At 50.6% G+C, this 12625-nt stretch overlaps 1 protein-coding gene across 6 annotated transcripts in view; it reads left to right on the top strand.

The window, feature by feature from the left end:
- RNF220 (ring finger protein 220) overlaps window positions 1-12625 on the top strand; it is a 216749-nt gene that overhangs the window by 130550 nt on the left and 73574 nt on the right. For all 6 annotated transcript variants that reach the window (XM_071750317.1, XM_071750315.1, XM_071750314.1 and 3 more), the window contains one exon: window positions 1568-1697. In XM_071750317.1, coding sequence (XP_071606418.1) covers window positions 1568-1697 — 130 coding nt within the window. The remainder of the gene's footprint in view (window positions 1-1567; window positions 1698-12625) is intronic.

The raw sequence follows: 12625 nt of genomic DNA, 5'->3' as shown, positions 1-12625 counted from the left end.
GGGGAAGTGGATGATGCCCCACACCACTGGCCTGCCCCAGCCTTCCCCTCATGCCTCAGTTTCCCCTACCTCCTATAGGAAGGCTGAAGAAAAGAGCAGGCAGTGTCCCTGCAGCAGCCCCATCCCACCAGGCATGCACGCTGTGTCCTGCTGGAAGGCAAGGATGAGCCAAGGTGACTCTCAAACTTATTTCAAACCCTTTATTTCATTAAATGCCTTTGCTGGGAGGTTATACAGTGAGCACCAGAGACCAAGTAAAGCCACTCACACCAATGTTTTATACTTTGAGAAGGTCTATTCCTTTAATGGGGATTCATTTAACTGGGCTCTGCCATCGTTAGGTGCCATAAAATGGCACCTTTTGGCTTCTGATTGGAAGGCCATAGTGCAGGCAGCCCCCTTGTATCCAGCACCGGCTGCTTTATTGTGCATTACTGCCTCTCACTCAGATTTAACCAATTTGATCCATGTCTAATACGTAAATAAATAATCCAGCAGGAGGGTTCATGTTAGATGACAACAGGCAGCTATAAAGCATGTTTCTCCAAGCCAGAGCCATCTGAGCCAGGCTCCGCACGCCCTCTCATGAGCAGAGCTGCTAATACAGCTGGGAGAGGGGGGCCTGGAGACCCGCTGGCTTCTCTGTTTTATTGAAACTTCATTGTTTGCTTTAGAGTTTTATTTTATGTTAAATGGACGCTGTATATTCCTTACAGAGTAGGTAATAAAAGTTTCTGAGCTGGAGGAAATTGGCTGTGGAGCAGGGAGTGAACCAGGTTGATGTAGCTGGGCAGAGAAGTCGCAGGGAGGATTTGGGGTGAGAAGGGAATGAAGCAGAGCCCCACAGCTAAGACAGCCCTGGGGCCCAACAAAGCTGAGGATCAGGACTCACAGGCACCCACAGATATCACCCAGGCATGACGCAGCCCCAAGGGGCTCAAGCTGCTGCAGGGTATGGAGCTGCTGGTGGTGCCGGGAGGGTGAGGGGCCCCACTGCAGCCTGGGAATGGGGTGAGTAAGCCCAAGTTACCACCATGGTGGCCATGCTGAACATCTGGACCTGCTCCCTGCCATCCGCAGCCCAGTGCCACGGGGTCTCCTCTGCCTCCCAACTGTTGTGTGCTCATGGAGAACTGCTCTTCCCTTTGCAGGGGGGGTCATCCTGCCCCACCCAACCTCAGGAGCACTGAGGCAAAGTAAGATGGCCCTTCTTAATTTATTTGTATTAGTTAATAGGAACAGTGGGCAGTGCAGTGTCATCCATCTGCCCCCAGCCTCACCATCTGAACCACAGGGTCACTCCTGAAATGTGCCTGTTACTGTTCTCCCTGTGAGACTGAAGGTCTCACTGCTGGGGCTGGGATGCTCCAATGCCAAATGCTGTCCTGCTGCAGAATAAAACCAGTCCCTGCCCCAGGGAGCATGGGATCATGAGAGAAATGGGACAGAGCAGAAGAAAATGCCCTGGTTTCAGACCTCAGCTAGGACAGGGACCAGGGTAGAGCCAGGCAATGCTAATTAAAGCCAATCAGAACTAAAGCTTTCTCCTCTCTTTTTCTTCTCACAGGCAAAAAGAAAGCAACTTTGTTTGACAGCCAGGCTCCAATCTGCCCTATCTGCCAGGTCCTCCTTCGCCCTGGGGAGTTGCAGGAACACATGGAGCAGGAGCTGGAGAAGCTCACCCAGCTGAACATCAGGTAAGCAGCTCCCTGAGGTCCACCAGCATGCCTGGGTCAGCCAGCCAGGGCACACACAGGTGGCAAAGGAGATGGTGGTACCCACAGCTACCAGATACAGGAGATTTAGAGCTGGCCAGCACAACCGGAACATTTCCCTGGAGTTCACCACAATGGCAGAGATGGGACAGAAATGGCTTCCAGAGGGCAGAGACACCCCTTTCCCCTGGGACATGCGTTTCAGTCTGCAGCTCCCATGTTGATCATGTCCCATGATGGGAAAGGCTGTCAGCAATTGTGCACACTGCACCTTGGCTGCCTTCAGCTCTAGTGCACTTTCCCCAGCAAAGCAAAGTCCCCTGTTTAAAAAAAAAAAAAAAAAAGAATGCATTTTTACTGCTGGCAGTTACTTAGGAAATGGCTGCAGCCAAAGGTTGGCAGATCCCTGTCCATGCCTTAATAAAACTCATCAGCCTTGGAAAAGACAGTGTTTATTTCAATTATTAATTAATTCCCCAGTCATTAAAAGGTGAAAAAAGGAATCAAACTGCCGACTAGAAGCAAAGTTATGTCACCAGGTGGTAGGAGAGAAGGGAAGAGCGTGTATGTCTGTGTCTGGGTGGGTTGGTGTGCCAGGGCAAGGGGCTGTGTGTGGTTGTGCAGGGCATGGGGGATGCAGAATCCATCCCTGCTGGGCTTGGAGCTTGCTCGCAGCTCAGTGATATCCATCGCAGATGCAGGGAGAAGGAGGGAGCTTTCACTAGAGAAACAGAGACCTCCCCAGATGGGTGCGGTCTGTAATCTCCCAAATTCGGCCCCCCACAGGCTGAGGCTGAGACCCACACCCCCCACACACTCCACAAGAAGATGGAGAAAGCCGAGGGGGAAGGGAACAGGGAGCCCATTTATCCCCTACGACACCCAGTCCCCTCGCGAGCGTAATTTATGGTGTAATTTGGGCTGCATCCAACTTAATAAAGGGCCACTGCAAATTAGTGAACAGGTTTAAATGAACAGAAGCAATTAGTGCTCGGAGGAGCCCATCAAAGAAGTTGGGCCAATATCAGAGTGAAACTGAAACCGCAAGCCAGGAGCGGAGGCTGGCTGGCGCGAGGCAGTGATGGGAAGGTGGCGTTTAATGGGAAAGGAAAGGAAACCCTAAATCATAAAGCATGACAAGGGCCATTGTGGGCCAGCTGACAAATGAAAAAGAATGGCATTATTCCTTTAAATAACAGCAGCAGTTAGAGAGGAGACAGCTCTCCCCGGCTTGCCCTCGATTCCCTGGCCCGCTCTGCTCGGCCACGCAGACAGAGAAGAAGAATCAGAGGTCTTTATTAATTATTAAATAACGACTCCCTCCGTGGTGTGATAGATAACATTCAATGCAGTCGATGGATTCAGGCGCTGGAGAATAATCTGTAACACAGCAGTTCTGTTGGGGACCATCTCCCCAGGCCTGGAGGGCAGTGATGCTGGGGCCAACCTGCAGCAGCAGGCAGGACAGGCAGCAGTAGCAGGCAGCAAAATCAGGCAGCAGTAGCAGGCAGCAAAATCAGGCAGCAAGATGCAAGCAGGTCAGGCTCCTGCATGCTGCCTGGCTCCAGCAGGGCAGCTCGGTCCAGTGGGTGGCCCCGTCTCCCATTCCCCCACCTTTCTTGCCTGGAAGAGCCGGGAGCACAAACACATCAACAAGAGGAGAGAGAAACTAATAATGATCTCAAATAACCCAATAAACATAAAAATAAAATGTAGGCCCATAAACGTGATGGGCACCGGCGGCCCTGGCCGCTCCCTGCCAATGCTGACTCGTTACTGAAATGGCTGAGCAGCTGTTCCTGATCAGTGGGATGGGGAGAAACAAACCGGGGAGGCTGCTTTCCAAGGGCCTTTTTTTTTTTTTCCTTTTTTTCTTTTTTTTTTTTTTTTTTAATTTAGGGAGGATGCAGCTAATCGTGGCTTGTGCTGTCAAGTTTTAATAAACCTTAACGATTTGCAACAAAATCATAAATTTCCAGCACTCAAGGTTAGGAAGGTGGATCCCCTCCTGCTCACTGAGCCTAGAGCACCAGAGGTTTGGTGTGCACCACATCAGCTCCCACCACAGCACCAGGGCTCCCTGCCTGCTGGAATCTCCAGCCACTGGGGTGTGTGGTGAGGGGAGCCAGCCAAGATGCTGCCGTAGGGCTGGACCAAGAGGCCAGGAGAGCCTGGTGGAGAAGCAAGGTGAAGGGGCTGCCCTGCTCCATTACCTCTGCTGCATGTTGAGTGCTCATGTGGGCCTTCAGGCACTGACAGGGAGCTCAGAAGAGGGCAGGGAAAGGAAAGGAAGAAACAGAATTCCTCCAGGTGACAGCAAGTGTTTTTGGGGGCTGAGATATGAGGGAGCTGTAAGGAGCCAGTGGATGCTGCTTCCCATCGTCCCAGCTCACCAGGAGTCTGGGGTTGCATGCCACTCACACCAATGCACCCTCATTCAGCTGGTATAGATGGGATTTGCTGTCCCCCAGAGACAGGGAGAGCTCTTCTCCTTCACAGGCAGTGCTTCTGTGAACATCCTGGCCCCAGAGAAGGGTCATCTCAAGGTCCACTCAGTTGAAGCATCTCTCAGCAGGGTAGGAGGAGTCATGCTGAGCCACAAGGCAGCACCCACCCTTGCCAAAGGGCTGGGCAGGCCCAAGGGATGGACACCTGCCATTTGACCCGTGATCAACATCCATGATCCAGGAGGATCCTGCCCTGGTGCGGGGTCAGGCTTTCCCTTGAAAAAGTGAGCTTGAGTGGGAATGAAGAACCGGAGTTTCTATCCTCCTTGGTGTGTCCAGTCTCCCAAAGCACAGGGAGAGACCTGATTGTTCTCACCCCACAGCTCCCTTACCTTGCACAGGTCCAGCCAAGCCCCGTGCACAGCTCTGCACAGCCAGGCAAGGCTCTCTGAATGCAAATTTCATTTCTGAGCCACTGGCGCTGTTTCAAGAGCCGGCAGCCTCCAAGCCCTTCTCGGTGTTACATATGTAACAGCCTCATTGAACTTGACATGTCAAATTCAGGCCATTTGTGCAAAATCTCCCTTTAATAATACCGTTTCATTTCGCTCAAATGAGACTTGAATGCATGTAAAATGGAAAAGGATATTTAAGCGCTAACATTAGGCAGATGTCTTGCCAGAGGCCGATTGAATATATGAGATTTTGAAGTGCTTAACACGTTTTCGGTGCTCCCTCTTAGAATATGTCACCTGGCTTTCTTTTTTTTCCCCCTTCTTTCCCTTTCCCCCCCCCTCCTTAAGTGAAGGGTATAAATTGAAAGAAAACAAAACTACAAGCCTTGGTTTTAAGGGGTTTAACTCTTGCCAGGCAAGACTGTTGGTATTCCTCCTCCAAAGAGGAATTACTCAGTAGCTCACCTCAGCAGAGGAGGAGCACAAAACAGCGAAGACCAGTGGCAGAAGTGATGCTCTCCTTGCTCTGCATGTGCAGCTCAGTGAGCAAAAGTTGCCAGTCCCCAGCTGCACACACAGGTGACACCAAGGTAAAAATAATAAATAAAACCAACACCCTGCCCACTGCTCCCCAGGCAGTGACCAAAGAGGACAACCTGCTGAAAGGGAACGATGAGTGAGGCTGGGTGAAGAAGGGGCAGGTTAGGGGCTATGGTTAGAATTTTGGGTGGGAGGGAAGATGAGTTTTAATAGAAAAAGAGGGAGAAAGGAGGAATTAGGAATTGTGGAGCACACTCAGCTGGTGGTTACCAGTGGGTGTTTTCTGAGCTTTCTGAGCTTTCAGTGCTTTCTGAGTCCCTGGCTGGAGTCTGGGGAAGATGAATTTACTGACCATTTAGGAAGTCACATTACAGATGTTACAGTTGCTGAGTCAAGCACCTAAAGGGTGGGAAATGGGCCTTTCAAGATGCTCTGTTTTTGCAAATGCAGTACTCTTTAAAAAAATTATTTTAAAAATTATTTGGCAGGAGGCATTTTTATTTCCCTGTGTGACAGCTAGCAGATTCTTCCCTGCATTGCCAGCAGCAAACCCATGCCTTAGAGCTGTGATTTCACATTCCCAAAAGGACAAGGTGTATCATTAGAGCTGGGGAATGATCCAGAGGGTGAAGAAGCAAGTTGGGCCATGCCAGTTCTGCTCCTGCTTTTGAGGTCGAAGGACAGTGCATGTTCAGACCAGAACTATCTCAGCTCTTTCCCCTTATTGAAAGGGGTTTCTAAGCCTGGCAGAGGTAGGCAACAGTGTCCTCACAGCACATTGTAATACCAGCTGTGCCTGTGCTAAAGCATTTGGGGCTGGGTAGCAGCCACCAGGCTGCTCAGTGAGTGTCTCCAGGGATGGATACGCCAGGGTGAGCAAGTAGGGGGTGATGCTGTTCTCACAGCTTCCCATGCCTGTGCAAACTCTCCTCGTCCTTGCTTTTATTCCTTTCTTTTCTCCACAAGAAATACATAATCTGAGTGTATTTGTGTTTCAAAGCCCCTTCCTACCTGTTGGCTTTTCCCAGCCTGGGCTAGCAGCTCTCATTGCTCCTTGCCACCATGCAGGGAGCAGTCCCTGTGCTCTCAGTAGCTAATGAGCTACTAATTCACCCTAATGACCTTTCTGGTGTGTCTAAAAATAATTTCTCTTCTGAATTTCCAATTACAAAGCATTTCCCAGAACACAGAGGCCATCAGGGTCTCTCACCTGGTGCAAATGGAAATGCTGTGGGCTGTTTTTGGGTGACTTCAACAAAGCTGTTGCCAAGAGGAAACCAAATAGTGTCGGACAAAGGAAGGCAGAGGAAGATGCAGTGGGAAGGCCTGTTTCAAAGCAGATGAAATATGCAGACTAGGGATTTAGGCTGTCTCTTGGAACCATCTTTGATTCATGTCAGAGGAAAAGAGCCAACCATGGGACTGTGGTGCTCCAGCTCCTGTAGCAGCTCTATGTATACCTTCACCCATGCTTCAATCTTCCTTCTGCATTCCTCTGAAGCTTTCTCTCCCTTTACATGTGTACTCTTTTCCTCTCACAGTTCTTAATCCTCCCTCCTTTGGCAACCAGGGTGGCAGCAGTAAGTGCTGCCTCAGTTCCCAGCACTGCACTGAGCATCCTGTTTCTTTATGCAGAGAGGAAAAGCAGTAACCCTCCTTGGGGCACAGAGGCAGTTCCGAGACTGGTGGGATAAGGAATAAGGAGGAAGCTAAAACATGAAGGCTGTGGGAACTTGGTCACTCCAGGCAGGGTCACTGTCCTTAAGAGATGTCACCAGGCACCTGGAGACATAACCTGGATTTCACATCCTTGCACAGGTTGCTTTCCCAGTGTTTTGTGGTCTGATTAAAGCCATCTCATGCTAACTTGCCTCTCCCAACACCCAGGGTCAGCAAATGAGACACATAATTCCCTGCTGATGGACAAGGAGAGAAGAACCCCATCCCAGTGCTCCCTGCACACCCAAATGACTGGGGGGGGGGGGGTTGTGCTACTCCTGCTCAGGGTAAGGACCCAGAGCAAGTTATGAGACATGGCTCAAACCCTTCTACAGCTCAGGGAGCCAGGGTTTAAATATGGCTGCTCCTCCCCCTGCCCCAGGCAAGGGTTTGCTTCATTTCAGTGGGATCTGCTGAACGCTGTGTTGTCTCAAAGGGCCCTTGGAGAAGACCTTGCCCAGGCCAGTGTGGGCAGCTGCCCTGGGCAGGGCAAGCATCCATGCTGCCAGACCCAGAAGGATACATGGAGTGTGTAAAACCCGAATTAGCTCTGTTGTCACGTGTCACAGCAGGGTCATGGCTCTCCCCTCAGGTCTTCTTGATTTATGCCTGGAGACTTTAACTTGATGGCCAGGTACTTCCCCAGACTTCTTGCTCAGCAAACACTGCAAGATCCTGCAGCCTCTGAATGAGCACAGGCAGGTTTTTTTCCAAGTCACATCAAAATACATGCTGATTCCCTTCCTTGCATATGGTAGGCACCTGAAAGTGCTTCAGTGAGGACAAGGAGCCCTGGCCCACAAGTGTGATTGCAACCAGGGAAAAGCAAGCATCGCAACCTCCTGCTCTTAACTTCTCTCTGTCTTCTTTCTCCCTTCTTTTCCCCTCTTCTTTTTCCACCTTCTTCTTTTCCTTTCTTCCCTTTCTCCCCCGGTTCTTCCCCCTCCCTCCTTCTCTCCCCACCCCCCAGTATCAAGGCGACATCTCCAAGCCAAGTACTTTTAATTTTGCCCGTGGCCCTTGCTGACACGGTGGATATGCACAGCAAGTTAAATTCCCGCCTGATCAATAAAGCAGAAGCAGTGTGTCCGACTGGTCGATATTTTTTTATCTGTCTTCAGCCCAGTCCTGCTGATGACAGCCCCCTGCGCTTCAGCAAAGGCACTCAAGGGCATCGGGCTTTGGCAACACAGCTCTTTTTTTTATTTAAATTAAAAAAAAAAAAAAAAGACTAGATGCCTACAAAAAAAAAGTTCACGGAGTTTGGCCTTTGCTTAATAACGTTTTATGATTTATCTTAATTTTTAATTGAAAAAAATTTGCGAATTAATTGATTTCTTGGACTTGCCAATTAACATTGTAATTGGGTGCATGATAAATTTCGAGGGAGCATCATTTTTCTCCCTCTCCCTCTTGTCACCGAGAGGGGGAATCACGAGGGCAGCTGCTTCCTACCCATGAGCCCCCCACTCCCTGCCGAGATGCCACTGCCCTCCTCCCCTCTTGCTACTGTATCTTAAAGAAGGAGCAAGAAAGCTAATAAAGTCGTGTTATTAGAGTCTTGCCAGAGGTGACCCCTTGAGGCATAAATCCAGGCCGGGAAGATGCTAGGGACAGACACTATTAAGTGCCTGACAGTGCTGTGGGAGGCAGGACTGGCCACCTCCCCTGCAGCACCCTCTCCCCAGGCTCTGGGGAAGGTGGTCAGACAGCCTGGGCCTCCCAGGGGCTCTCCTGGAGAGTTCTAGTGTCCCGAAGTTGTTCAACTGAGTTGTTCAACATTACCTGTGATGCCAGCCCAGCATCCAGTGCCTGAATGGCTGTTTCCCCAAGGTTTGTCCTGCAGCCAGCATCTCCCAGCAAAAGCAGGCTGCTTTGGCAGAGCTTTGCTGCTGGGACTGGAGCACAGGAAGGGTCATTCACATCCTCCTCTGCCCTAACCTCCCCAGGGAGTAGGTCCTGCCCCATGGCACAGCGGGGCATCCGTACCACCTTAGAGCAGAGTTGTGCTGTGTGGGACCTCAGCTCTAGTGTTTCAGATTCAGGCATGGATGCACCTCCAGGTGCATCGGAAGTGGCATCACCTAAAGCTTTCTCCAGCAGTGTAACTCCTGGAGGTTTAAATTAAACACAGTCACTGGAGAAACCCACCTGGCAGTCTCAGCAATGCCCAAGCAGGGCACAAGGCCACAATGAGGCAGCTAGCAGGGTCACATCCCCACATGGGATATGGAGAAGTGGGTGAGCTGGCTGCTGCTGAAACCACTAGTGAGGACACAGTGTTGTGCCAGGGCCAGGGGAGAGAAAAAGCCACACCTGGGGATACTGGGATGGAGAGGTGAAACACCAAGGAAATTAAAGAGTGCCTGGTGTCTTTAGTGGCTCTCACTTCCCATGCTGGTGTGGGTCAACTCATGGCAGTCAGCTCAGGTATTTCATGCACTGTCTAAAGCCCATGAGCTTGGATGGGGTGTTGCTCTGCTGTCCTGCTGCCCCTGCTACACCCCAATGAGCAGAGGGGCGAAGGGTGCGAGCCCAGGGGGAGGGTCCCAGGCTTCTCTGGCAGTGCTGTGGCTCTCCCACCAGCTGGGACACTAGAAAGGCCAGGAGCAGCCCAGCTCCACACCTACCAGTGTCAATGGCAGGGAACCATGGGGGAATGAAGGGAAATTTATGAGGAGAGGAGTCTGTTTATTATCTAGCAAATGTGGTGCTGCTGATACTGTGGATTTATCCTCTTTCATCCCCCTCTGATTTGTGTCCCTGCCCCTTGCTGTGGCAGATTAACAATCATGGACAGAAAGGGAAGAGAGACCCTCTAGCATCCTCCCACGCACTCAGACAGTGGCAATGACAGCAGCCTGGGCTCTTCATCCATGGCTTCTCCAGCAGCTGCTGGTCCTGGTTAGGGCTGCCCCATTCCTAGTCTCTGGCAGACACAGAGCAGGAGGATGCTGCTGTCAATAATCCATGGGTGAGAGCACTTCCCATGGGCCAGGGCTTCCAGGGTAGCACAGCAGGTGAGAAAATTTGTGGGTAATGCATCTCCTCAGTCATGAAGCACCCTAAAAGTGCTATGAATGTTCCTTGAAGGGCCTTCAGACTGGCGGCACCCACAGCCCATTCCCTGACTCCCAGGGCTTGGGACCACAACAGTCAAAACCTTCCTGGGCTACTGACTCCCTGGGAAGGGATGCATGGAAACCCATGGGTGAGAAATAAATCTTCGTTCAGTTATTTGCCCTTAAGCGATGCATGCCTCCTGCAGAGCCTCTTCTGAACTGCCACGTGAGCTGGGAATAATTAAACAGTCATTACAGCCACAGTAGCAAAGAGCCCCCCAGATCAATCTAATGTATGACCTTTCCCTCTGACTTTTCTCTTTATTTTTCCAGCCACCTCCCTTTCAAATAGTGAGAGAGAAATGAAACAACCCTCCCACCCCAGCCTCCTGCTTCACCCCACAAGCATGGACCATCTCATCTTCACACAAAAATCTGTCACCTGCTCTGAGTGGGGGATGCTGGTAGGGGCATGGGGTACCAGGGGTTAAAAAAGAAAAGCACCAGCAGGAGAGAAAGAGCAGGGGGGCAAGTGGAACAGAGCACATAGGAGATTTCAGCATGGCACAGTGTTTTATGATCCTGCTGCATTTCTGCTGCAGCATCATCTCTTTGGGGGAGGTGGGTGGCTGCCCTGCAGGGTCACTTTTGTCACAGCTGACCATGTTGGGCACTGAGGTCTCACAAACACTGGCTGGGGGAGCATTTTGGAAGCAAGTCTGAGACTGTAGATGCAGGGCATTTCTAGTCCAGCATCACCATCAGTTTTTACCATCACTCAGCCCCTTCCCCATTCCTGGATGCAGATCTTCCAAGAAGTACTCGGAGCAGGTACCTCTAGCAGACCCAGGCCAGGTTAAAATCCTTCTTGCTTCCCCTGACAGCATAGATCACACTCGACCATGCCAGGGCTGTCATCTGCAGCTAGGTGAGGATTTGGCCTCGTGTAGCTTTTTGGGGTTTGTTTTTTTTGGTTGTTGTTTTGTTGTGGTTTTTTTTAAATCAAACTCCCATTTCCTTATTTAGGCTTCAAGTGATATTTCCACTACTTAAACTGGTACTCAAAAATCCAATTCCCTCTCTACCCAGAGACAGCTTATTTACAGCTGGTGTTCCCACCCTCACGGTGCTCTGGACAGCTTTCGTCACTGCCAGGGCTCCCATCCGCAGGCTGCGTGTTTGAGCCTGCAGCTAGAAAAAGAGATTGTTTCCACTGGATTTTTATTTTCCTTTATTAAGAAATATGTCAGTTGGCCATGGCATGTAAAAACCTTTTAGCTTTGTGGGATCTCATGTAGGAGCTGCACATACTCTGGATGGTGCCCAGCAGATTCAGAGGGCTGCTGAAGGTTGTTCTGTGGGAAAGCAGCAGAACTGGAAGACATCAGCTGCATGGCAGCAACATCTTACCACCTCTCAAAGCCCCTTCTGGCTGAAATATGGTTAAAGGATGAGTACAAACAACTGTAGCTGCTCAAGCTCAAGGAACTTCTCCTGCAGTTGTTATTAATTATGTGTGGGGAGTGCGGCTGGAGGTGGCTTCATTGCCTGGCACCCAGCTCAGCTCTTCCTTGATGGATGTTCATCATAAGCCCTGCCTTGTTCACAGTGGGGACTCAGCAGAAATCTTGTTTGAACACACTCGAGGAGCCTGAGAGGCTGTGGTGGGCTGAAGCACAGCATCAGAGCTGTTTCTGGCCTTCTTGTTGCTGCACTGACACTTCAGACAAGCCCAAATGCTTCTCCGGGCTAAGATTTCCACATCTGACCACATCTGTCTCTCAGTCGCCTCGCTGAAGCTGTAATTATAGTTACAATAGAGATTTCCAACCCTTGCTCAGGGATGCCATGGCAATGCTCTGATGCCAGCACAGTCCTTGCATGCACCACAGTCAGTGCAGAGGAGGAGAGTCCTGCCCTGCTTCCCTGGGGCAGCTGCCTGGCACTGAGTTTCTGCCTGGACTGGGTGGTCAGCCAGTGCCCTGCCTGCATCTGGTGGGTTCTGGGTACCAAGAGCACCCCCTGGGGCATGATCCTCTGCCAAGCAGCTGATGAGCACCCAGAAAACTTTTCTTTTGGAGGAAAGTTGATATTCCCACAAAGACTTGCAAGAGCGAAGTCTTAAATGAAAAGGAGAAGTACCATTTTGCTTCTGGTGGAACACAATTAGATCACTTAACCTTCATCTTATGCTCTGGATTTTCTGCATAGGAAGCAACAGCTGCTGTTCATAGAGATGATGAGGGGCCACACACCCCTTATTAATGCATATTGCTATTTTTTATCTATGGCCAGCACACCCCAATAGGCAAGACTATAATTAAACTAAATAAATAAACCTGAAGGCCATTGTGTGTAACAGCAAGCATGTCAGGGGTAGGGAAACTCCAAGGCAGTGGATAAGGAGGGCCCACGTTCAGCACACTAAGCTGCCCTTTGGGACACCACAACTGCAGCGTCGGGTCTGAACAGCCCCTTGGGACTCACTCAGAGAGATGCCAGGGATTCCTAATAGCATCTGGGGACGCTCTCAGCTAAATCCCTGCCTACCATTAAAAGACATCTGCATGTCTGTGGTACAGCCTGAGCCTCACTTTCATTGTGGAGGGCCTTGCTGAGAGTAAACGTTCTTTATAAAGCTGACATGCCTTAATACAGAGGAGTGATGGGTCCCTGGCAAGGGCCTC

The sequence above is a fragment of the Heliangelus exortis genome, chromosome 8, assembly GCF_036169615.1.
Source record: "Heliangelus exortis chromosome 8, bHelExo1.hap1, whole genome shotgun sequence".
NCBI lineage: Eukaryota > Metazoa > Chordata > Aves > Apodiformes > Trochilidae > Heliangelus > Heliangelus exortis.
This window is presented reverse-complemented; position numbering and strand designations above follow the sequence as displayed.